The following is a 25,566-nucleotide window of genomic DNA, read 5'->3' as shown; positions in this document are numbered from 1 at the left end:
GCCTGCCTGCCTGCCCAGTTCCTTGGATCTTGTTTGCCCCGTGGGTCCCAACACGGCATTGCCGGTTTCAACGAGCCCCCAAGGAACATAAAATGCAAAGAGCCAAAACAAAAATCAGAACAGGACAGACGTGAGCTGTTATCTGACTCTGGCATCAGTGTGGTCTCACTTGTCTCCACGGTCTCGGCAAACAGCAAACCGTGAAGCACATGTGGGCTGCAGAGCGCACCGGACGACAGATTAACAGACTTGCGAGACCAGTCTGGTCAGACACACACAATATGGAGGTTTAGGGTGATCATCATCTGTGACACCCATGGGTGAGGCATGGACCTAGATGTGTCCCATTTGGCTGCACTCACTCCACACAGACAATTTTTCAGTGTTAATTAAATTCATTTAGAGAGTTTAATTCAACCTTTCAATGGATACTAATCTGCAAGTGTTGATTTTACACCCCACTATAGGGTGTGGGGACAACCCTCATGGGCATCGCCCTGTCATGTAGCCCTTCCCTGAGGGATGCATTTGACCCCTGGGCCTTCATTTGCCTACTACCTGCTGTATGCGGCAATCTTTGCCGTGTTGATTCAACGTTTATCTTAGAGAGTCGAATGTAATACCCTTCCAGCTGATCCTACCCTCTACATAAGTGTTGAATAAACTCTGCAGAGCGTAGCGCGTAAAGGGACAGGCGCCGAGTGACTCTGCTAAAAGCGCCGGCAGGTACTGATGATGAAACCCTGACAGGACAGAGCACGTCCAAGCGTTTACGCTGCCAAGACAGGAATCGAAACTGGCGACAATGCAGGCGAAACCTGGCTAGGGATCGGTTTTTCGGGGACGTGTGTGTGGGGGGGGAGGGGTTGTCAATTTAATCTGAATAACTGACTTTGCACTCTTGAAGTCAAACTGCACCGTCACAGCCACTGTCAGCCAGGCTGCTGCAAGCTAGAGCACACGCCACAGGCTGTGACATGCTGCAGTGGCGTAACGTAGCGTTGTGGAGCACAGCATCCAACGACCGCCGGCGTCTCCGCGTTCAGTGTTTGACGGTTGGGCCCCTTGTCTCAGCCTGAGGCATGGCACATCATTCGAGCGTGGCCCCTGCCTACCGGCAGAACAAAACATAAGCAGAGGGAGGGGAGCCAGTTCCCATCTCAGGCAGAGCCAAAGGCGACTGCTCATAAAAAAATCATCAAACACACAATCATTGCTCTGCTCTCTTCCACGGAACAGGTTCTTCCATCCTTGCAGATTAAGACGAATAAGGGAAGGTATTAAACAGAACGTTAAAGTTGAGCCATTCAAATGGGCCCTTAGACCTAAAAAAATACATCCAAGGTGTCTGGGACAGAACTGTGGCAAAAAAAACAAAAACATTATCTAAATACTGCAGGGCAGTGTCTTTGCTATAGAATTGCATGTCTGTGAATTGCAGAAGTCTGTGTATTGCCTACTATAGGTTTGAGTGTATATGCATGAGCGTACAGAAAATATAAGGTACTTATATGTTATAGTCTCTGGCATACTGGCTCAAAAAAAATTAAATAAAAATCCAAAACAAAACAAATAAAGAAAACAAAAACATCAATAGTCTTCTAATCCACTGGTTCGCAGAGCGGTTCTGGGTGGGTAGTGGAGCTTGTGGACAGAAAATCAGAAGAAGGCACTATGTCAGATGAAATACCACACTTTATTACAAACCAGTTAGCTGTTCAGATTGGTAGAGTGGTTGGTGTAGTAATGAAGTTGGCCTACTGTATATTAACCCATTGATGCCTGATGTTGCGTTGCGCAACATTGGCCCTGGCGCCTGGAGCTGCATTACGCAACATTCAGGCTCATGAGATTTGAGACAACTTTACTAAAAATCAGTTTGTTTGAGATGAATGAACACATTCTAGCGTTTAAATTAAACTTAGTGCATATTTTTATGTGCTTCAGAAGCTGAGATATTTAGGTTTTTTTAGGCTGAGGGCAGCTTTTCTTAAAAAGGGCTCAGGCATTTAGCACCCTTTTTTGCAGGTGCCTTAGGCATCAATTACGACCTGTTCTAGTCCACTTTGAAATGTTAATAAATCAGTGCTTTAGCCAGGGTTTGGCCTCACTGAACCAAAAAATGGCGACCATGATGAAATATGGCTTAGCTGCTGTTTTCCGCAGCAAGCCGTCACTCCACTCACCAACAAGCTGTCATCAGGTAACGCGTGTCCCAGCAGTCATGTCAACTTGCCATGTCTTATCTGTTTCATCTATGAACACGCTAGAAACAACATGGTTATTGTAACCAAATAAAATGTTATTGCTGTGGTGTATTCAAGATCAATCACTCCTCCCACCCACCAAACAACTCTGGCCAGTTTGGATTTCCATGTTTCCAAAATTGTTGCCCTTGCTGTGGACCATCTCGTTCATTGAGGCAATTAGATCTACAGTAGATGATTTTTTACTTTTGGGGCCCCTGCTCTGTTTCTGCTCTGCACCCTGAAGTCCTCTGGGTCTGAGCCTTTGCCATGAGTCTCTGTGCTGAGTAGATATGGAAACCTAATCCTCTAAAAAGCGCAGAATCAGCAATACATCTACAACTGAAGAATTGACACATCTGTTAATTGATGTAGGCTATGTTTGACACACACTAGTTCATGCCACAACGTCTGGAAGACAGATGACCAAGAATGATCCTCAGCGTGTGTGAAAGTCAACAGAGCCACCCTAGACGAATGTTCTGTACGCTCCTCTCCAACCGAGAGCCTTGTGATGATAGAAGATTGGGTATCAAGAATAATGTTGGTGTTTGAACTAAAGTGATGGCCTGTGTGAAGGTTCATCTTGGACAGTTACCAACGACAGCCCAGCACGAGCACAAACCAGTCAAAGGTTGTCATTTTCTCACATATCCGTAAATGTATCCCTTGTGTTTTAAATACTTTGAAATTGAAAACAACTTGAGAGGGTAATCAATTAAAGCCTGTACAATATACAATGTACTTTACCTCACGTACAGCACACGACACCATACGTAACATGGATAGTTCAAATTCATAAGGATTGGAGTCATAGTTATATTACCTGGCAATCTGGTCGACAAAGGGCTTGAGTTCAACGGGTTCGTAGGCCCTGGCGAAGGCCCAGCATACGTAGCAGGCGGCATCGCGTACATTGGAGCCAACACTACACGCCCCCCTCTTCTCATCGTATGTCAAGGCCTTCAGGATCAGTGGGACCACTGCGGACAGACAAGGCCATTACAGATATGTATCACACAGCAGTTACGTATATGTAGTGCAGATTAATATCTATTGCCATGTTCAGATTAAACTCTAGATAGAACAACCTTAAAATGAAACTGTATGCTGTAGATATAACAGTAAGTTTAGTTTGGATTAATTTATGTTCCCTACACAGCAAATAAGAGACAGATTTGCTATTAAACATTAAAATAAATGAATATTTTTCGCTCTGAATGTGCTAGTTGTGCAGATGTAGTTAAATCATTTTCACTATTGCCCGCAGCCAAAGTGTGTGTTTTGACATTGAGATTGACAACCGACAAAAATGTAGAACTGAATTCTGCTTTGCATTGGACGCTGATTTTGCAAGAGTTAGGATATGAGTTATGACCTGTCAAATGTGCACGTATTACAATTACAACATCAACTGCCAGTCTTCTGTACCTTTAAAAAATGTTAATCATGGGACGGCTTTGTTCATTTACAGAGCACTTAGCTACAAATTATTTAATTTAGAAGGATTAGGATACATGCTTGAAGTGTCAGCTTTTATTTCAGAAAAATGCAATCCACTGCAATTTACAATAGATACCAAGAACAAATAGTCATGAACAGTGATGTTAGAACATGTTACCATAATATGTAATAAGTCCCATTGCTAAACTGCATTTGATACCCACTACAGGGACCGTAAAATTAAACAAAACCAGATTCAGGTTTCAAGGTTTCCGAGTTTTTAGAGGTAAACTTTTTACCATCCCAAAATGTACCATGAAGGCCTAAACAATAGACGCCTTGTTGTACACAGTAGTCTAAAACTCTCTGAAGCACACTGGCTTTTTTTTTTTTAAATCCACTGATTTTAGGATAACACCTACACGTTTACAGTAGATGGACAATCAGTCATCTTCAGGTCAACCTTTGTGCAACACCTCAGTGTTTGTTATTTAATCTCAGACACTAGACACAGGTGGTAAGTCTGCATGTGCACTACAAATGTGTGATTGATTGTCTTCTATGCAAATGATCACTACAGTTAGATCAACTGCTAAAGGGCCCGGACAACCCAAAAATCCAGATTGGCCACCCCCCACCCCAACCCCTCACACCAGCCCGTCCCCTTCAGATAGCAGCTACCCTCCCTTGCACACCTCCTTCAAAGCCACAATCAGTAGGCCAACCCACGCACACAAATCATGCAAATACGACACAACGGAGCGGTGTTGATCATGTTTGTGCACTCTTGCTCTAAGTCTAAACCCTGGGCTGTGATAGGCTGTGGCCTGTGAGTTTGTTGAAGGGTAGCTTGGGGCCTGAGTAATATCAGGTGCATCAATGCCGCCCCAGGGCCCGACTGCATCATAAACCACACCCAGCACAACCAGCCACCTCACAGGGGAAGAGAGAGTGACACAGCGACACAACGAGAGAGAGAGAGAGAGAGAGAGAGAGAGAGAGAGAGAGAGAGAGAGAGGGAGAAAGAGAGAGAAAAAGAGAGAAAGAGAGAGAAAGAGAGGCAGAGAGAGAGAGACATACAAACACACAAACGCGCATCTGCCACCTCAGAGAACCTGACAGGCAGTCAAGAGCGGATCATCGGAAAGTGAACTTCGCTGTCCCCAACACTTCGGGGACTGGAACAAGGAACATCAACTCTCAGAGAAGGTGCTATGCTCCTGGAAACAGCGTCCACAGAGGCGGCGGTGAGTTACCCATCTTTAATGTCACTGTCACACACTTAATGACGATGTAGATACAAGGTACTGTACATGGAGGTTAAAAAGTTTTCTTGCATTATTTGAAACATCAATGTCTAATGTTGACCATGCTGCTGTTAGAATTCACCCAATCAGACAAAATCTGCAATCTGTATAAAAAGTTTGGGTGATGAAGCTGTGAAGCTGAAAAGACACGATCGCACCTGTTGCAACCGACCCATCCAACTCCACTTCATATTTGGTGGCTGTGTTTGATGGCTAACAACTATCTTGCTTTAGTTGCTTACGATGTTTATCAGTTATAAATACATTCCATACATTATTTGTTGAGTATATAAGTGAATATCATTAATTTATCCATTTTATTTACATGGCAACTGGAGGAAGATGTGAAGAATTTTTACTGATCTACCGATCTAGTATCAACCGAAGAAATATACTGATTTAAAACAGAAAACTTTAAAGTCATTGATGTTTCTTAGTGAAAAAGGAGTGGCTGAACATGCTACCCAGTAAAAAACTTGAGCGACAACTTCTTGCAACAGTAGGTGACAAGCAGGTTCCTCCAGGGAGGGACTGAGGCTGTCAGACTGATAGGGCATGGCCTGGAGAAACGATCCCTCATTCACAGCAATCACCAAACTTCCTCTTCAGGCTATGCCGAAAAAAATCCTTACAAGCAGCGTTTCTTGCCTTGTATGACAATAGGGCTCATCCAGTATCAATTAGTAATCCCTAGGCAAATAATTCTCCATTGCATTTTTAAAATACAGTTATTTTATATTACTTTACTTTTTCTTGAAAAACACATGTCTAAGTCCAAGAAGTAAATCCAACGCAGAATTTCAGAAGGAGACCAGAATTTCAGTCTCCAAAAAGATGACATCATGACACAGACACAGCCCAGTGAGTGTGCATGAGGGCCCTCACACAGGTGTAGTCATGGGAAGCAGGTGTTTGTGGGTTCCCACGCTAACTGACTCGAGTGAGTGTGCGCGTGTAGTTTCAGTCAAACAAGCAAGCCTCTGCAGGCCCTCTGACTGTCTCCCAGCTTTGGTTCATTTGTTCATTCGCTAGTTAGTAAGGCCCAACGCTGCCAGTCAGTCCCTGATCCAGTGCCACAGGTAACTCACCATGCCGGTTTATAGGAACAGCGAGCCAACCACGGCAATTGGGTGGGCCGCGGGCCATCTGTGCAACAGACACACCTGTTTTGCATGCTTGGCAGCTCAAATAGCCCCAGAGGCAATGCTTACTGCTGCAGTTTAACCCTGGCTGCAGCTGCAACAGGTGAATATATATGTAGCCGATTTGCAGATACACAGAAACCTCCTGGGATGAATCAGCTCAACAGTTATTGAGTAAATGGGCAGCTTTTCCACTCAAAACTTTCTACCCTCTGTAACTGGATACGAGGTAGACGTTTTAAACTTTGTGACTTTTTGTCTGGCTACAGGTGGATGCCTCAAAATCTGAGAGGGAGACTCAAAAAATGGACAGTCGACAGGATCGCAAGCCGAAGAAACCCCACTACATTCCCAGACCACCTGGCAAGCCCTTCAAATACCAGTGCTTCCAGTGTCCCTTCACCTGCAACGTCAAGTCACACCTCTTCAACCACATGAAATACAACCTGTGCAAGAACTCCCTGTCTTTGGTGTCGCAGAGGACCGAGCACACAAGCAAGATGGCAAAAGTTGGGCCACAAAGCCCTGCAAAGGAGGTAACCCCCAGTCCTCCAGCAGAGAAGACCCTGGTGTGCAACATCAAAAGTGTAAAGCCACAGAAAGCCAAACCACAAGACGCACCAATGAAAAACGACAACGCTAAGGATGAGAAGGAAAAAGACGAGGTACCAAAGTGCGACCTTTCAAGGGAAGAAATTCCAACTGAAGAGTCCACAGTGAAGGAAGTAGTCAAGGCAAACCTCACAACCACCTCAGCCTTCTCTCCAGTAACCCCACTCAGGGAGAAGAAAGATGGCCAAACCGCTTCAAAAGTCGAACAGCCTCCGGCTACAGTCACACCATTCGTCCATCCCTCTGTCCCCTGGATACACGGCCCACTGACAGTGAAGCCGGTCCTCCCTCACCTGATTCCAGAATATCCTCCTTACATGCTACCAGACCGTCCTCTGTCCTCGCTTTACCAGCCGTACCCACTACCTGCCGGCCATTCCCTACCAAGCAGCTCCACCACTCCGTCTTTCCGCCCAGAGCCCGTGGACTCGCGGTTCCATCACTTCAACGCCATGGTTCCCCCAGCTCTGGAGTCCCCAAGTCCAGCCCTCCTGCAGCACTACTACTCCAGATACGGCCATCACCTCTACCAGACGTCTCCTCTGCAGTATGGCCTGTACCACTCCCCTGACATCCCTACTGCCTTGCCAACGCCGCGCTACATTTCACTGGAGGTTTACGGCCGTGGTGGCTATGACTTCAGAGACCACAGGGGTTACCGCCCTCCTCCTCCTCCTCTGGACGAGGCTTTCGGCACCAAGCGCGAGGGAGAGCAGAGCCGTCAGGAGCAGAACAAGGACAAGTCTGCCACACGCCTCAGCCCCATGTCTGGATCTTCTGCCGCCGGGTCTCCAGATCGGCCCCACAAAGGTGTGTACAGCCAGGCAGAGTCCTCAGATGATGACCGGCGTGCAGCCCAGCCAGAGTTGACTACGCTCCAGCCGTGGAGAGATTCCAGCCCGATGGTCACCAAACCACTGGCGCTCGTGCCAGTGCTACCACAAGCCTTGCTTAAGCAGAGAGCGCTGGAGCATCAAGGGAGGTAAGTGACATCATCATGCAAACCGAGCCACTCATTATGACTTGCCTGCTTTAGCAGCATTTCATTAAAAACCACAGAGTTCTTTCAGATGTTTATGTTTAAAGATCATTCATTTGAAAGTTATAAATATGTAAAAGCAAAACTAACTAACCGCCGCCTCCTTGTCTTTGGCTTTACCTTCATGCAGGGCACAAGTGCAAGCCAGCTATTTCGGCAGCAGTCTGCCAAGTGATCAAAGAGCAGAGGATGATGACGATGATGATGCTGATGGTGAAGAGGAAGATGACCAGGCGCCTCTTGACCTCTCAAGGAGAGACCACGCCGAGGGAAGCAGCACCGCTAAGGACAACGACACTCAGGACGAAATGCCTCTGAACCTCTGCATGAAACCTCGACCCAGCAGCCCAGCATCCTCTACCCCACAGACGCTATCCCCAGCACCCAATAGCTCTCCTGCTCCCTCCCAGGCCTCCGAGGTCTCCTCAGTGTGGAGGACATACGAGGCTACTGGGGAACACAGCGACCAGAGGGAGACGGCAGCCTTTGCCCTGTGCCAGCTGGCCTGCTCCAGCCCAGAGAGCCAGGACAGCGCCACCTGCAGCAGAAACACTGGCGGTGCGGTCAGTCTCGGTTCTACACCTACGGAGACGTCAAAAGAGCCTGACCACACAGCCAATACAGAGCTTGAGAAAACGAAAGTGTGTCAGACACAGACGGAAAGAGTGGAAACCAGGAACGACGCTCCTAAAAGGACTAGCAAAAAGACGAGCGCTAGACAGCCAAGCCACATCCCAAAGAAAAGGCCTCGCTGCAGTTGATTTTGGAGGCTTGGATTTGCAGAAGACATGCATTGATAAAATTAACAAGCATGTTTTGTAAGATTTGTGTACAAAATGTGGGGAATCAATGGAAGAATATTCTACTTATGCAATGTTGATTAAAGCTTTTTTTTAAACAACTGACAATCCTATTTTTCATAAAAATGTTTACTATTATGTATTAAGTATTATGAGACCAATGTCACCATTCTAGTATGCACTGTAAATAATGGGGTGATGCAACAAGATGTGTTCAATGCTGATTTTAAATGACTATGATTTAATAATAAAGTATGTGAAATAACCACTGTGGTAGATGTTTTTGACTAGACAATACCATGCACAGAGCAAAACAAATATATATTAACATTGTATTACTGTGTCAACATTTAATTCCCAGAATTCTGTTCTTTTTTAAAATTAAATTGTCTGTCTTTTTCATCCAGCCTCTGATTTGATACTCTGAACGCACACCCAATTATGTCAAATTATATTTTGAATGCCAGTTTGTCCATCTACTGCATGCCACTCTTCCAACTTGATGTGTGCGAAACACTAGTTGTCACTAAGTGCATGTTCCACACAAAAAATGGCATACAGTGCAAGATATTTTGGACTGTCGTGAGACATCTGCGTTAGACTAACAGTTGAGTATACCTACCATCAGGCAGACGAGAGGGCAGTAGCAGTCCCCTTCTGCCAAGCTCTGCCAACGCCAAGCAGCCACCATGCCAGGCATTATCAGTCTCCTGAAAACTGAAAGACAGATAAATAGCATTTAAGACACTGCAGAAATGACAAACCAGTATCAGCAGTAATAACACCAACAAAAATATAATCATAGACAATGTAAGAAATTAAAGTACTACCTGAAACAGTCCAGCACTGAACCAACCACTTCATCTGCCAGTTCTTTTGGGAGTCTGCCAGTCACCCTTCCAATTCTGATGAACACAAAAACAAAACAAAAAAATACTTGACAATGAAACAACAACAAATACTTGACAATAAAATATTTTGATAGAAATGTGCACAAAAACATCTGTACCCCTTGGCAGCTGACCAGCGAACAATAGTGTCCTTGTCCTTCAGTCCAACGAGGAGTTGCTCTGGGGAAAAAAAACAACCGGAGTCATGGCTGGGCACCTATCTAAAGCACCTGATCTAGTATCTAATATGAGCTCAATAAACTGATGAGCATTAGGAAGATGCTGCTACTTACCAATAACGTTCTCCACCTCCTCTGGAATGTCATAGTCCTCGTCCTGGACTGAGTCGTCAGGAGTGGTGGCCACGGCTGGAGTGGAGGAAGTTGACTGGGCCAGGTTCAGAGCCAAGGATCTACTGCCTCTCTGGTACCTGAGGACAAAAGGAATCAAAACCACTTCAAAAGCACGCTAAAACCAGTTCGGCGCTTTCCTCTGAATCCAGTCTAGCAATTTATACTATTAATCACTGCATGGCACACCTCCAGGACATTTGAAAAAAAGGTCTGCCAGTGCCTAGCAGATTAAAGGTGTATGCATTTATTTAGTAGTTTACTTCCAGAATGTATGGTGGTATTGTAGTATTTACTAAAGTAAATGAAAAGATAATCATGAAAAGAGCAAATGGGAACATTGACAGTAAAAAATGGGAATGATCAGCATGGTTGCAATGCCTACTCTGGCCACAATCCTACATGCTCTGATGAGGTCGTTACGATTCTTAGCAAATACTGTAATATTTTTTTCATACACAATGTGTTGGAAAAAGACCAGTTTAAATGTCAAACACCTTACTGTACTTTCTATGGTGTGCGGATTTGACTTGCAAGTGTGGAAGATGTGAACATACAGTACATTAATGATATGAAAAAATAAAAACAGCACTGAATTCATTTGTTAGACTAAATAGTAGGAAGGCGTCTCTCATCTATACATCCGTACCAGCAAAAGAACATCCCTTAAGGCAGTGATCAAACTGCGGCACCAGGGCTCACTGGTGGGCCTGGAAAGCATTACGACTGGGCCTTATTTATTTTTTTTTAAACAAAATAATATTTGTGTGTGTGTTGCTGTTGACCATTTAGTTTGAGCTGTTTTGTTTATAGGATCAGAGGTGGGCCCCGAACAGCTTTGACATTTTCAAGTGGGACCCAAATTGGAATAGGTTGGGAACCCCTGGCTCAACCCATTTTAGTCTGATGCTGCGTATACATTGTTTGACCATTGGTGCCTGGAGCCACATAAACGCTGCATTCAGGCCCTTGAGATTTGAGGGTTTCTTTTTTGTTAAATGTGGGTATGCATGCTACAGCTGAATGAACACATTTTAACACAAAATGAGGATCCTAGATTTTAAATGCAACTTATTTCATGTTTTGTGTGCGTTGGATTCTGAGACATGTAGGTTTTAATAGGCATAGGTCACCTTTTCCCAAAAAGGGATAGGCATTTAGCAGGCGTTTTTTGAAGGCGCCTTTTTCGAAAGCGCATTTGCAATTGGCAAATGGTGACAGTGAGCCAGCTCTCCAGTCTTCTCAGCAGTGTCTCACCTCCAGCGGGCGACGCGTGGCTTGAGGAAGGTGAGGCCCAGCCTCTGCACCAGCTTCACACACAGCTTCCTCAGCTTGGCCTGCCCACTCTCCCCCAGACACTTCTTATCCAGGCACTGGAGCACCGTGGAGGCTGAGGAGAGACAGAGGACCAGGGACACACAACAGTGACGGTAGTCATTAATCTGGGTAAGTACTACCAGTGGGTGAAACGCATCGTTCGCTCCAAAAAATAAAGAGGAAAAAAGAACAGTATTCAGTGTGAGGTGTTTAATGAACTTTTCATTCTGATCAAGTTTGCCTTACACCTGCACCTGAACAGCTGCAGGGTTGTGTACAAGGACTTCCACGTACTGTGGAAATACTACTTCATCAATAATCTTACCTATAAAAGGGAGATTTGAAATGGGTCTATTTTAGAGCACACAGTAGGATGGGTCCAGCTAGTTGCTAGTTGGTCCCATTTGGCTCAATGAAAAAAAACGTGCATGGAGTTTCAAGTTGTGTCAAAGAAATGAGCTTATTGCCAAAAAGTATGGAGTGTGGCTTTAAAAATGTCTATATGCAATCTGCATAGTAACAGGGCCAATAGATACTCCTATAAGCTGCTCTGTCTGCCTTGTTTTTTGTTGGCAGTTAATTGACAATTACATTCTAGGAAGTGGAATGTAGGATGATAAATCAGGTTTCGATACAGCAAGCCAGCTAGTGATTTTACACACGTACAATCTTTTTTTTCTGTGTGATGGTGCAGAGGTGAAGGGAGAGAGGAGAGGAGTGTATAGGCCACTAACCGTATGGAAGCAAGTCATCCCTCTTCCCATGCTTGAATAACTGGGCCTAGGTAATGTAGAGAGAAGCAAATCAGGAAGTAGGATTTTGCCATGAAGTAGATTAATGGTTCAACAACTTTCAACTTGCTATCGTTGCCAGCATAACTAATCACCTGGTCTGTTTCAATGCAGGATTCTTTTTCCACATACCGGTATACAATATAACCTTGCCATCACAGCCTTGTGGATTTAATGGTTTACATTCTCCAACACAACAAATTGGAGCAGTTGAAAGAAAACAATGACCTTAAACCTTCAACAACAGATTTTTCTCTCACACACGGCACAGGCATGTGACATTTAATAATATGCAGGGCTTAGAGCTGAAAGCCATTTTGCCACTCCGGGCATCTATCAACACAGGCAACCACTTTAAAGGCTGCGAGCGTCTGGAGTCATCACAGAGGACGCATCTAGCGCTCTGAGGCACCTTCAAACATGCAAATCAAGTTTCTGACTGAGCATGAGAAGGTATAATCCATTTGAAAAAAGAACAAAAAACACAGGTGTATCATAACAAGCTCAACCAGGAGTCACAAAGCTGATCTACTTTCACAAGGCAATGTTTACTAATACATTTTGTTTTGTTCTGGATGACTGGATCTTCTTGCCTTGAAAACCATTCATTTAGGAGCAACGGCGCGTTTCTCATTTCCTCACAATACATATAATATAATACTAAAATAATACACTTTTAGGTCAAGTTCTGCTCGTTTCACAGCAGTAATCCCAGGGTATTCCCACAGAGGTTGACAAGGGAGCCCACATTCTCCTTTTAGTCCTGATAGCATGGTGGATTTGTCTCTGTATAGAATAAACCCTTTTCCTCATAAACACAAGTGCATGGCCATACAGACCCTTTGAGCTAGAGTAACAACTAGATACTATACAAAGACTGAAGAATGAATGCTTAATTGATACATTAAATGAAACAGCCATGTGTATACAGACTGTGTACACAATTAACAATGTATTAGTGCAATCAAATCTTGCGAATATGTGTGATGAATTACACTTACACTATGGGATGTAAGGATGAGCTTACAGCCAAGCTTAAGGCGGAGATAAGTCAGCGAAAATGGTGCACATATTACCTACATTTCTGCACTAGGATTTCATTGTTCCTACTTAGAGAATGCATAGTGCATGTGGGTGCCTGATTTTTTTTAAAGACAAATATACTTTAAATTGTGCATGGTTTTAGCTGTTGCACTCATCCAGAGCCATTTATGCTTAAACCACCTCAAGGGACAACACCTGGAGCAACTTCAGGTTAAATGCATTACTCAGGGGAAGAAGAGGATCCCGGAATTCATTTCATACAAATCTAATATTTGTTTAAATTAAACAAGATTGAACAGATTGCTGATAACAAACTTCATTGTTCTTTTCTTGTTGCAGTTTGTTTGATTTTACGGATTGGACAATTGATGTACAGTGTCCTGAACAGTGTTCAAAAATATTATTCCTATTGCTGTTGTTATTATTATTGTCATCACCAAACAGGACTCATCCAAGTTGTGTCTTGATTCGGTTTGTGTAATGTTACCAATGAGCTTTACCAGAGACTGCAGAGCCCCGTCCAGGATGATGTTGCCCTCCATGGTGAGGTGACTGGTCTGGGCGATGACTGACAGGCTCCAGTCAAGGAAATCTCCCAGCCGCTTCTGCTTCACATCAGGCCGGGTCACAAACCTACAAAGGCATTAAAAAGGGTCCACTAAGCTGAAATGTGCAGCAGCTTACAATCAATTCGGGGTAGGAAGGAATCCCACCTTGAGGTAATCCAAAGTCAACAGCACCCCCTACTGTAATTTAATTTAATAGCATGTCTAGGTTCAGTTTCAGGCATTGCGATATTTGAAAAAAGAATATTTGAGATTCAGTTCAATTCAGACTGCTTCCTTCTTCATCTCCAGTTCCCAGGGGGTCATCTTACTTTCCTGTCTATGGGTGTTGCATGGCATTTAAAAGGCAACAAGCCATAAACCTCTCAAGAGTTCTCTTGGTGTATAAAACTTTCAGTGAGGGTAAGTACTACATAATTATTATTTCATAACTAACTAAAAACATTTTTTCGATTGAAATGTATCCATATGAAAGTGGTAATTTAATAAATGGAAGGACGAGTTTGAATCATACATAACAATATATTGACATGTTTTGATATCGTACAGTTTTGCATATAACTAATACACCAAAATATGAAGAGTTCAGATGCAAAACCCCCTAACTCCATTTCTGAAGACCTGCACTTCTATATTTTTAGAGAACCCCGCTCTTGGTTTGGTTTACATTCATGTACTTGATAATACACATAAATAGTTATATTACATAAATAAAATAAGAAAATATGCAATTTTGATAGCTTTGTATTAAATAAAAATGAATAAAGATTATTTTCTGAAAAGGCACTTAGGGGGTTTTGCATCTGAACTCTTCATATGAATAAATCTTTTTCTTACTTTGACACAAGCACTGCTGCTGCATCCCTGGACTTGTCGCTGACTGTCAGGTAGGACTGTAAAGCACAAGTTCAATGTTATGGTTATTATTAATTGAACATCATTATAATGCAGTAATGACAAAATTAATAATGTAATAAAAATGACTTTTCTGTGACTTATAACAATTGTCAGTAAATGCAAATTAGTCAAAAGCAGTAAGCTATAAAAAATAAACAACGTTGAACTCAAGGAAGAGAGAACCCATTACCTTGGCAACAGCCAGGATGCGGTCCATGATGGACTCCCGAACTTGACCAGGGTCAGAGTTCAAATTGCCGTCCAGGCGAGACAGGTCAAAGGGGATGAGACAGGTCATGGAGAGCCAGAGGAGAAGCATGTAGCGGGTCTCCCATGTCTGAAAAGGAAGGTCAGGGGTTTCAACCAAAGACAGTGGATAAGGTAGAGACGATTCAAGACTGTACTTTTCCGGGACCCATGTGGCGTTAGGCAGACGGCCCTTAAGGAGACCAGGAGAGTTCCATCGGTGTGGTAGATGGCGATGGTACATACAGTCCCAGGAAAAAGTTTGTACACCCTTAGAAATGTCTTACATTTCTGTCAAAATTGATCATAAAACATGGTCTGATCTTCCCGGAAATCTCAAGAAGGAACAATCAGAGTCTGCTTTAATTAATTCCACCCAAACATTTACATGTTATCATATTTTTATTGGTCATAAGGCCATACCATTCAGAGGAGAGCAAGGCATAAGTAAGTACACCCTTGCATTAAGTAGATTTTAACCCTCATTTTTTACAATATCATCAACCAGACTTGTCCTGTAGTTGCAGATCAGATTAACAAAACAATCTGTTTTTCTCTTGTCTCCTTCTTGTTTAGAGAACTGCCTCTTGTCAGCAAGGTTTGTGGGATGTCTGGAGTGCATAGGCCTAGCTTTCTTGACTTCATGCCATATAATCTCAATTGTTTTTTGTCAGGGCTTTGACTGGGCTATTTCAGAATGTGTATTTCATTATTATGAAGCCATTCTAAAGTCGATTTGCTTCTAAAGTATAGGTTGTTGTCACATTTCAGGACCCATACTCTTGTGTACTTCAACTGTGTGACAGACTTCCTCACGTTTTTTCTGTAAAATATCACAATAAACTTGAGTTCATTGTTCCACTGATAATAGCAAACTGTCAAGGGCCTGAGGCAGCAAGGTAGCCGCATATAATGATGCTCACGCCACCATACTCAGAAGAGGAGATGTAACCAAGAATAGCTAAAAATGGGATTCATTCTGCCAATCTAAAATTAATGGGGTTTCTGTCCAAAAAAATATTGCTGCACCTTTGAGGTTTGCGAAAAAGCATTTATATGCTTCATAGAATTACTGCAAAATATTCTGTCGACCAACGTTGAAACCAAAGTTGAATTGTTCAGGGGAACACACAATGTCATGTTTGGAGGAGAATTGGAGAACCAAACCTTCACCAAAACATCATCTCAACCTTTGAGTATGGTGGCGGGAGCATCATTATATGCGGCTACCTTGCTGCCTCAGGCCCTTTTCAGTTTGCTATTATCAGTGGAACAATGAACTCAGAAGTTTAACGAGATATTTTACAGAAAAAGTGAGGCAGTCTGTCACACAGTTGAAGCACACAAGAGTATGGGTGCTGAAATGTGACAACAACCCATACTTTAGAAGCAAATCGACTTTAGAATGGCTACATAATAATGAAATACACATTCTGGAATAGCCCAGTCAAAGCCCTGACAAAAAACAATTGAGATTATATGGCATGAAGTCAAGAAAGCTATGCACTCCAGACATCCCACAAACCTTGCTGACGAGAGGCAGTTTTCTAAAGAAGAGGGAGACCAGATACATCCAGATTGTTTTGTTAATCTGATCTGCAACTACAGGAAACATCTGGTTGAGGTTATTGCGACTAACTTAGGGTTAAAACCAATTGAATGCAAGGGTGTACTTACTTATGCCTTGCTGTCCTGTGAATGTTTACATCTTATGGCCAATGAAAATATGAAAACTTGTAAATGTTTGGGTTGAATTAGTTAAAGCAGACTCTGGTTGTTCCTTCTTGTGATTTTCGGGAAGATCAGACCATGTTTTATGACCAATTTTGACAGAAAGGTATAGGAAATTTCAAAGGGTGTACAAACTTTTTCCTGGGACTGTATATTAAGCAAGTCGCCACCAAACGTGACAAAAAGAGAAGAAAAAGGAAGGGACAACAGCCCCTTAAGGAGACCAAACTTGAGTACACTCCTTTGCATTGGGTAGGTGGTTTGATTTATTTGGGTCAACCATATTGACTACTTTTGGTTCAACTGTATGGCACAGAAAAGCAACAACACTGCACAGACAGATACAGTTTTTTTTATTTTAATTAAATTGAGGGAGAACCATTATAGCCCATTTTAGGCAGTAACTGTTTGTGTTATCGTGTACCAAGGCAATGTGTAAGGGTTAACGTTCGGCGAGAAGGTCGCTACCGTGGAATAGCAGCACGACAGAGAGAATCTTTAGACCCCGACGCGGAGCGGAGGGGTCTTGTTCTCTCTGAAGTGCTGCTATTCCACAAAGCGACCGAGTCGCCGAAAGTTAACCCGCTTATTATATGGATTTACTTAAATGATTCACACATGGCGGGGACATTTCTTTAGGCCTATTTAATGTTAAGTCAAAAGAGTGTTGCTGCGCAAAACAAAACAGTGCCGTTGTGGAACACCGCTAGGCAACAGCTAGGTAGCCAGGACAACAGGTGTTGTCTATCACAGCAGCTGATTAGAGTCTTGTTGAAAAGTCGCTTTAGCAGTGAAAAGTCTTGTTGCCATTGACAGCGGTCTGTTATAGACCAACCCGTCCGTTATCGAAAAATAACAGACGTGCGAACGTTGGGGAGCCCGTTGAAATGAATGGAGCATTCGACCGATGACGTCACAACCATATTATAAGGACTGGTTAATTGATTGGTGTGATAACAACTACCTCATTATTAACACAGTAAAGACAGAGGAGATAATTTTTGGTAAACCGCCCAAGCTCCAACTACCTCCCGTAAAAATCCATGACTCTGACATCAGCCAAGTCCCATCCTATAAATATCTGGGTGTTATGATCAACCAAAATCTGACTTGGACTGACCACATTGATTTCACCTGTAAGAAAATACAGCAACGCTTATACTTCCTGCGAAGATTAAGATCCTTTGGTGCTAGTGCCCAAATCATTTTCTTATTTTTTACATCTGTGATCCAGAGCGTCATGCTTTACTGCAGTACAGCTTGGTATAATAGCCTCTCTGTAAAAGATAAAGCAAAACTCCAACGGCAAATTAAAATCTGCTCTAAGATCATTGGGCTGCCCATAGCAAACCTATTCCAGGAAGCCCATAATAAAAGTATGCTCCGACTGGCCACATGCATCTCTACAGATATCACACACACTCTCTACCAAGAATATCAGCCATTACCCTCAAGTAGGCGTTTCAGAGTTCCCCGCTTCAACCGCAACAGACTTAAACATGCTTTCATACATCAATCTATTCTTTTGCTAAATCAGTTGTAAGACTACATAGTATTTATTACTTCATGGTGGTATTATCTTCAAGTTATGTGGGTTGTATGTAATATATGTATGTATGTATGTATGTATGTATGTATGTATGTATGTATGTTTGCCTGTACATAGGCCTGTGTCTTTTGTTTTGTCAGCTGTGCAATAGTCTTGTGATGTGATGTTATTGTGTAGGCCTATGTTTTTCTGTTTTCTGTATTCTGTTTCGACTTAACGAGTGTTGCTCAGGGATGCAAACTGAATTTCAGTGCAAACTGACAATAAAGTATCATCGTATCGTATCGTGTCTTTTAATCATTCCTATTACACCAAGGCTGCCCTGCCTAGCAGTGGAAGCCAATATCTAAATGGCTGATGTCATATTGCTGTACAAATGGCAAGTCAGAGAGATATTTGGTTCAAAGTTCAAAGTTCTTCAAAGGTGCGTCATTTGTGCAACATGGTCCAACAATCCTCAAGTCTGTTTGTCTCTGATGAGACCAAGACAAACAAATTAGCTTGAGATTGAGTCAAGCATGTGTGGTGGTGGTAACCAAGGCTACAAGCAGGCTACTTACTTCTGAGTCTTGTGGGTCTTGTCTGCAGAGCAGGTCCAAAACAGGCTGCATATCTGCCACCTCGTGAGGCAAGAGCTGCATGAAGATCTTATACCCTCTGACCTGCATCATGAACGCATCCAAAGGAAAACATTATCCTCCCTTTGCGGAGAGCCTATGTCATAACCATATAATTACCAAAATGGTAAAAAAAAAAAAAAGTCCTTATCTGTTACTTTTACATCATAGTAATGTTTTTATAAGGCTGCCATAGTTCAGTTTTTTTTTCAGCAGAATAAAGGCCCAACAGGCTATGGATGTCATAATGTCTAACTTTGTGACATTACTAATGTGCCACATCTTAAAGGAACATCTGAACTTGCCTTGGAGATGATGTTGAGAAATTTGAATTCAAGGTGAAGAAGAAGAGGCGGGGTCTTCTCACTCCTGATATAGTCCAGCAACATGTTCACCATCCATTCTGCATTGGCAAGGGGATGTCAACAACATCATCATCGCTATCCATCACAACAATGTATGGCCAGAGATTCTAGGAGTATTATCCACTCTCTCTGGTATGGCAGTGCCCACGTCAATAATGCAGGGGGGCATAAACATGGAGACACACAAAAAAACATGTGGCAAGATAGGCCTACCTAAATGTGGGTCCAGAAGATGGGGTTGCTCCAGGTATGCATCCATTATAACTGTAGTTCAACATAGAAAATACGGTCAGCATTAAAGTGATGCTCTACTTCAATAGGCTAGATAATCCGCAGGCTAATAAACTCGGGGTGAGTGCATGAGAACAACGACTTACCCAGGAATCTTTGCATCGTGGATTCGGTTTTTGCCAAATGCTCGTAAACATCAGGTAAACTGGCGATAAGTGACCGTGCTTCGTCACTGTGGGTGAACCCATCAATAACACAGGCTTTAGTAATCGCTTCGGTTTCCTCCGCTCCATCTTCTCCATTACCAGATCTTGAGTCCAGTGCCATTGGGATATGGATCTTGGGATATGGCTCTCTAAATAAATTGGCGCTCAAGTGATAACTGTCAACTGCCCGTGTCGATATAAAATGTGTTGGCACGACACTGTGGTTGTACTGGTACTCCAATGTATTCTGCCCCAGCCGCTGACAGTTATTTGAAAGTCGGTGACAATCGGGCTAGGAAAGCAAAGCCAACTGCGCAACGATAGCCTCCACTTGTATGGGTGTGACACTTCTCCAGAATGCCTACCTCACTCACCATCACAAAGCATAACAGTACGATTGTACGGAGGAAAATCGGACTCTTCACGATCAACAGATATTTCCAGTAATTGTGGAGCTGTGCATACAAGTATATGCTGTAATTTTACGTGGCAACACTATTATCGTTATTAATTTATGGTATCTCATGTGACATACGACAAACCGCTCCTGCTCTTTGTATGGGAATAACTTCCGGTTCACACAGAATGTCAAATTAAAAGCACAGTTCTTCACTGCTGTACATGGTTGTCATCTCACAATTCTCCCCCTTGAGTCAGATTGTGTATAAATTATGTTCAAGCTTCAGGGTTATTTTATTTATTTATTTGGGGGGGTTGTGTAAAAAATTAGTTGACCAGAAAAACGACAACTCTTCAGCATGTTTTCCCAAGTCTTCTATTTGAGTTCAATATTTCTCTGTTATTCTCATGCTGATATCATTATTCTAATATTCTGTCCATAACAGTAGGCCCCCTAACAGTTACACATATTTGTTAATTTATTTGGATGAAACAATATTATCCCAAAACAAACATGGACAAAATATTACAACAGTTAATGCGTTTTATTCTGCAGAAGAACGAAGTACAGACCCGTGACTGAAGGAAACAGCAGATGCAGCGCATTGTGACCACACATTATGAACACATTGCTATAAAAATGATAAATAAATAATAACCGCTTTAGGAGAAACCATGATGACAAGTGCTGTAAAAAAAAATCTGCTACAGTGACCTGCAAGAAACAATAACAATAACTGGAGCAATATTTTGTGTTGCCTGAATTTCATGCTTAAAAAAGTACAGAACTAAAAATGCACAGTACAATTCCAACGTTTTATAGATTTGTATATGATTGCTTAATCAGCTGCATATTATTTATGTTCAGTGCATCTTTCAACAACACGGATATCATATGGCATGTAGAATATAAGTTATGATACTGTCGTTACTTTACAAACTATGTCCCATATTTCATATACCATTATTTTGAAATCTGAAGGTTCAATGATGTTTAAGACTGAAGCTTTGGTAAGTAGGCCAACTACACAAACACAAGAGGGGCCTTATGGTTTGTGTTGCCCTGTGTGACAGTTTAACATTACACATGATACGTCACTCATGTTTGTTCCTTAAATGACTTGGTCATGTTTATCAGCACTGGCTTGGTTACTCACAGTGGCATCGACGTAAGATACACACCTGTACTGAAATTCTTAAAAAGGCGTGAGATGTCTCAGAAACTTCAGATTTTCAACATTGATCTGTGGTAACAAGCCAAAACATTGTGTTTGAAGCCTTGGAAAAGACATTAAGAACCAAAGACTGCAAGTGAGAAGAAAAAAGTGTAACATCCCAGAGAGTCAACACCCCAAAGAGAATGACAAGAAGGGCTTGGATGACATCAGTGAGATCAAATTCTTTGATAAACATTATGTAATCTATCACTGAATATAAAGCATACTGTACTTAAACTCATCAGTAAACTAAGAAGATGACTTGTAAAATAGCAAACACTGACACCCAGGTAGTACTCTCACCAAGAGTCACAGACTGAAGCAAATGTTCATACATACTGCCCATACATACACACACACACACTTACAAACATCATACAGGTACTGCCTCTGTCTTGCCAGCCTCTGTGAGTAGCTGTACAAGGCTGCCTGAGGCTGGTCTGTCTTCTCCAGTGGTCCACTTAAAGAATAATCTGGAATGTAATAAAATTAACTATAAAGAAAACACTTCATACATTTCTTGCTACCATCATTTATGCTACCAACTGGTACTTACAAACTATGTGTTGGGATCGTAATTGTTTGTTTCCATTCACTGTCAGAATATTTTCAGCTAATACTGTCACATACAGTTTCTGCACAGTTTATACAGCATACCGTTTAACACACCATATATAGTTAGTTTATACCGTATACCGTTTAACCACCTTTGTACGTGCTATACCATCTTCACTCTTATAGTGTGAAGACTATGTTATGAGCTAGGTGCAACACAAGAAACAGACTTCAACATCAGTTCTACATACACTACTCGTGTACATCCCTCAGAATAAAAAATGCAATGAGAAAATGCAAAATGGAAAGTGATTTACATGCCTGCAATAATGCAATACAACAATACTGTACATTGGCCAAGATTATTTTTGGAATGTAGACATGGTATGCCATATATTGTCTTTTCAAAACAAATTACCCACAGAATATTAACATTTTGGAGATATGCGGAGCTCAGCACTGACACAATTGTCATTAAATTGTCAGTCAGTCCACTAGCAGGGTAATTAACAATGCACACTAATAAAATCACAAAAAGCACCATTATAAAATTAAAACAATGATGCCATATGCAGAGCAATATTTGTGCCAAAAATGACAAAAAGTGTAGTAATACGATGTAGGTATACACTTTATTGTCCACAGTTATGAGGGCGGCGCCATTACTACACTACTGCAAAAACTAAATACATTGAATCGATTTGGTGTTCTCTTTACGCACAATGTATTCATAATTAGTGTTGCTTCCTCACTGGGTGGGCTAGTATCACAAAAGTATGATTGACTTGGAGTTGCCTTGCATTGTTTTGGTGTTCCCTTTATGTTTGGAGCAGTGCATTTTGGTTGCAGTTGCTAGTGCTAAAATCCTATGGGCAGCCTGGAACCTGCAGACAGGAGATGCCTTGGGAGCAGGAAAAAGTTTGAATTTGGTGGGGCTAATGGGCGTGGTAATTAATTGGATTTAAGCCATATGCTGGATGACAGGCCTATTATGATATTATTGGTCTACTGTTAAAGTAATAATTGGTTGGAATGACAATGTATCATTGATTTGTAGGTTGAAGTATCTAAGTGCAGCAGAGGCAGTTTGAATGACCATTACACAGCACACTCAAACTGCATCCCATGTAAAATTTGGGAACATAAACAGCCAGCGATAATAACTTGGTCATAACATTTTGTGTAGAGGCACAAGAAGTATGGGTAGACCCAGGCTTTGCCCGACTACCACAGTTGCATAACATTCATAGTTCATTCACTGAAGAAACACAAAAATACTTACTCTGCTACATATTCAAGTGGCGTCCAAGTGCTGACATCTGCCTCCGGCATAAATGTCCTATTCATAGGTGTATCCAGGGTAACTCTGTAAGAAGCATTCACATTGGTCGCAAATTAAAACAGAGTGTACAACACTGCCAAGTCGAACAACAACATTAATCATTAAATCTGATTAACATGAACTGGATCAGCTGCCACCATATTATAGTTCACTAATTTAAACACCTTCTTACAGTCTAACCTACAGTCTTACCACTCTCTTCATCTAATCAGAATCAATGCTGCCCCTCAGTCAGACAGAGATCAGCCATACTAACTACTTACGGTAGAATAGCAACGGCAGCAGCGCCGGAGGGGAGGCCACTGTTCGACCCGGCCAGACTCTGGCACAACTGATGGACAGCAGCCTTGGCCATGCCATATCCCACCATCCCTGTGGAGAGAAAACGGAGAGAGAGAGAGGGGGGGTGGGGGTTCAAGCTCAGTGATAGCAACAGGGATGGCCTGGCTAACTTGACTAAAAAGCTCCGCAAGCTTTGGTCTGGCCAAGTTGCCTTGTAAATCAACTCTTTGGCAGGGACAGGTAACTTGGCCAGTCCGACTTGGTTGCAGAATTGTGTGCAGTATAGGCAGACCCAGGTTACAGTGGGGATAAGCCGCTGTATGACCAGATATGGAGTTACCTGGAGTTCCAGTTAAGGCCGCCTTTGCCCCTGCCAGAGTGAGCAAGCCTCCATCTTTCAGGTGCTTTGTTGCCAGATGACTGGAGATGGTGGATGTCCACACGCTCTGCTTCCACATTAGATCTGCATTCTTGTACAATACTAGACCCAGAATGAGGAGGAGGCAACAGTGTCATGACACACACAAACAATCAAACACACACACACAATAGCATGACAAAAGACAGTAAAGGTTATTTAAAGCAATCTTGTCAAACCTTTGGCTTTAGCACTTCCACCTGCCCATCCTCCGGCGACACAGAGGATCGCGTCCACTTTCTGTTCCCCCAGCAACTGAGATACATCACCGGTGACCTGCAAAGGAGTTGCGATTATTTTTCAGGTGTAACTATACAATCTGCTAACTGTTTCGTTGGCACAAATGAGCAGGAATCTGGTAAATACCTGACTTGATTGCTCCGTGAAACTTTCGGTCATGTTTACCAACACGTTGGCATCTGCTTGGTCATTGGCAGCCAAATCAACACACGCAACCCACTGCGGACAGAATACAGAACAGAACAAGTGCAATCAGAGATGGCAGCCTGACCTCCTGTGTGTGTGTGTGTGTGTGTGTGTGTGTGTGTCTCGCTGTGTTTGGCTCCCCCTGCAGACGACACAAACGCATTGCGGGCAGATAAACACAAACAGACTGTCATTGCAACGCCTTGCCTGCCCCCCGAAAAGAAAGAAAGTGATAGTAGCCTACCACAGTATACAACTCAAAGTACAATACTGACAAGTCACATTGAAGACAATAACCGCTGGTAAATTGCCCAGTGACAATCTGTGCTAATTTTGCAGGATGGCGATCCACTCCATGACATTATGCACTGGCATTGGTGAGGTAGACCAACATGCATTTATGTATACATTTACATACAATGTTTGCAATTCCATACCCAGTTTTTTGACCTGAAGTACTCCACGCATTTGGCACCCAAGGCTCCCTTTCCTCCGTAAACTATGACCCTGTGCACTTCAGCGGCTGCCATGGCTCAACTTCTGTAGAATACTCCAATGAATCCAGAGAAGCTGCGGTTGCGGTTTTTAGATTGATTGCTTTATTTCAAACAACGTGAAACGGTGATGTACGCGAAAGGCACACTACACAGCCACGTGTGACATGAGCAAGAAATCTATGTTATTTTTACTGTCACACAAGGATCCAGTCGTTGAGACACAGTGGATATCGCCATCTACGGAAACAACGTGGGGACAGTTTACCAACAACGAAGAAGCGCGTTCCAGTCGGAAATGACGATTTCCTCATGGGAATTCAAAGAAGGAGTCAGCCACAGCCCCTTTCTTCATTGACAAATCTGTGGCATAAACTATTGTTAACTTCATAACTTATAACTTAAACTAATATTAGGTCTGTTGTCATGGAATGATCAGAGAGACACGTTAAAAGTACCAGTACTAAAATTGTGTGTTGGAAGTGTAATATAGCCTAGGCCTATAATACATTTTACACAAATAATGTGAACAATATCAGCAATTAGTTATTACCACTGCTTTTTCACCAATTATGTAGGCAACTTCATGCAACAACAATTATATCTCCAAGATATAATATAATACCCATTATCATTTTTGAAGCACTGTGCGTGGTGTAGTCAACTTTTTTATGGTGGGTAGGCCTATTTGAGCATTTTTTGAAGTGAGTATACTGTATTTATGCTATTCAAAACAATGGATCAACCAATTTTAAGTGGGTATACAAATCCCTGAGATTTAGAAGTGGGTATACTCCGTATACCCACGTTCTACGTAGACTACACCACTGGTGTACAGTCATGTTTTTGTAACAGGACAAGACTTTCTGAACAGAGGCACATGCTGACAGACCACTTTTGATAATGTACAAAATGAGATCTATTTGGCTGTGTGCAGGCAAAGGACACTGTGTAACTCATTATCAAGGTTTTGTCTCAGACATCATGGAAATCATGTTCTCTTCTAGTCATGACATCATTTACTATGAAATAACCATTAATTTA

At 42.5% G+C, this 25,566-nt stretch overlaps 3 protein-coding genes across 3 annotated transcripts in view; 1 reads left to right on the top strand and 2 right to left on the bottom strand.

The window, feature by feature from the left end:
* tbcd (tubulin folding cofactor D) overlaps positions 1-19,978 on the bottom strand; it is a 50,139-nt gene extending 30,161 nt beyond the window's left edge. Inside the window, exons 1-14 of the mRNA XM_063221042.1 lie at positions 19,330-19,978; positions 19,166-19,216; positions 18,893-18,990; positions 18,531-18,632; positions 14,635-14,781; positions 14,385-14,440; positions 13,482-13,614; positions 11,881-11,926; positions 11,087-11,219; positions 9,773-9,909; positions 9,599-9,659; positions 9,420-9,494; positions 9,212-9,306; positions 3,073-3,229 (exon numbers count right to left, since the gene is read on the bottom strand). Of these exons, the coding sequence (XP_063077112.1) occupies positions 3,073-3,229; positions 9,212-9,306; positions 9,420-9,494; positions 9,599-9,659; positions 9,773-9,909; positions 11,087-11,219; positions 11,881-11,926; positions 13,482-13,614; positions 14,385-14,440; positions 14,635-14,781; positions 18,531-18,632; positions 18,893-18,990; positions 19,166-19,216; positions 19,330-19,510 (1,472 nt within the window). The 5' untranslated portion in view covers positions 19,511-19,978. The remainder of the gene's footprint in view (positions 1-3,072; positions 3,230-9,211; positions 9,307-9,419; positions 9,495-9,598; positions 9,660-9,772; positions 9,910-11,086; positions 11,220-11,880; positions 11,927-13,481; positions 13,615-14,384; positions 14,441-14,634; positions 14,782-18,530; positions 18,633-18,892; positions 18,991-19,165; positions 19,217-19,329) is intronic.
* Positions 4,694-9,145, top strand: znf750 (zinc finger protein 750). The gene is made up of 3 exons (XM_063212817.1): positions 4,694-4,936; positions 6,408-7,732; positions 7,920-9,145. The coding sequence occupies exons 1-3, from the start codon at positions 4,904-4,906 to the stop codon at positions 8,548-8,550; spliced, it is 1,989 nt and encodes a 662-aa protein (XP_063068887.1). The 5' UTR covers positions 4,694-4,903; the 3' UTR covers positions 8,551-9,145.
* Positions 19,979-20,308: 330 nt separating the features above from the next.
* Positions 20,309-24,819, bottom strand: LOC134467094 (dihydropteridine reductase-like). The gene is made up of 7 exons (XM_063221018.1): positions 24,466-24,819; positions 23,969-24,061; positions 23,782-23,878; positions 23,525-23,665; positions 23,166-23,274; positions 22,843-22,926; positions 20,309-21,478 (listed from the first exon to the last, which is right to left on the bottom strand). The coding sequence occupies exons 1-7, from the start codon at positions 24,556-24,558 to the stop codon at positions 21,379-21,381; spliced, it is 717 nt and encodes a 238-aa protein (XP_063077088.1). The 5' UTR covers positions 24,559-24,819; the 3' UTR covers positions 20,309-21,378.
* Positions 24,820-25,566: the final 747 nt, after the last annotated feature.

Source organism: Engraulis encrasicolus, chromosome 2 (assembly GCF_034702125.1).
Source record: "Engraulis encrasicolus isolate BLACKSEA-1 chromosome 2, IST_EnEncr_1.0, whole genome shotgun sequence".
NCBI classification, from domain to species: Eukaryota; Metazoa; Chordata; class Actinopteri; order Clupeiformes; family Engraulidae; genus Engraulis; species Engraulis encrasicolus.
Note: the sequence above shows the minus strand (reverse complement) of the source record. Positions and strands in the feature narration are given on the sequence as shown.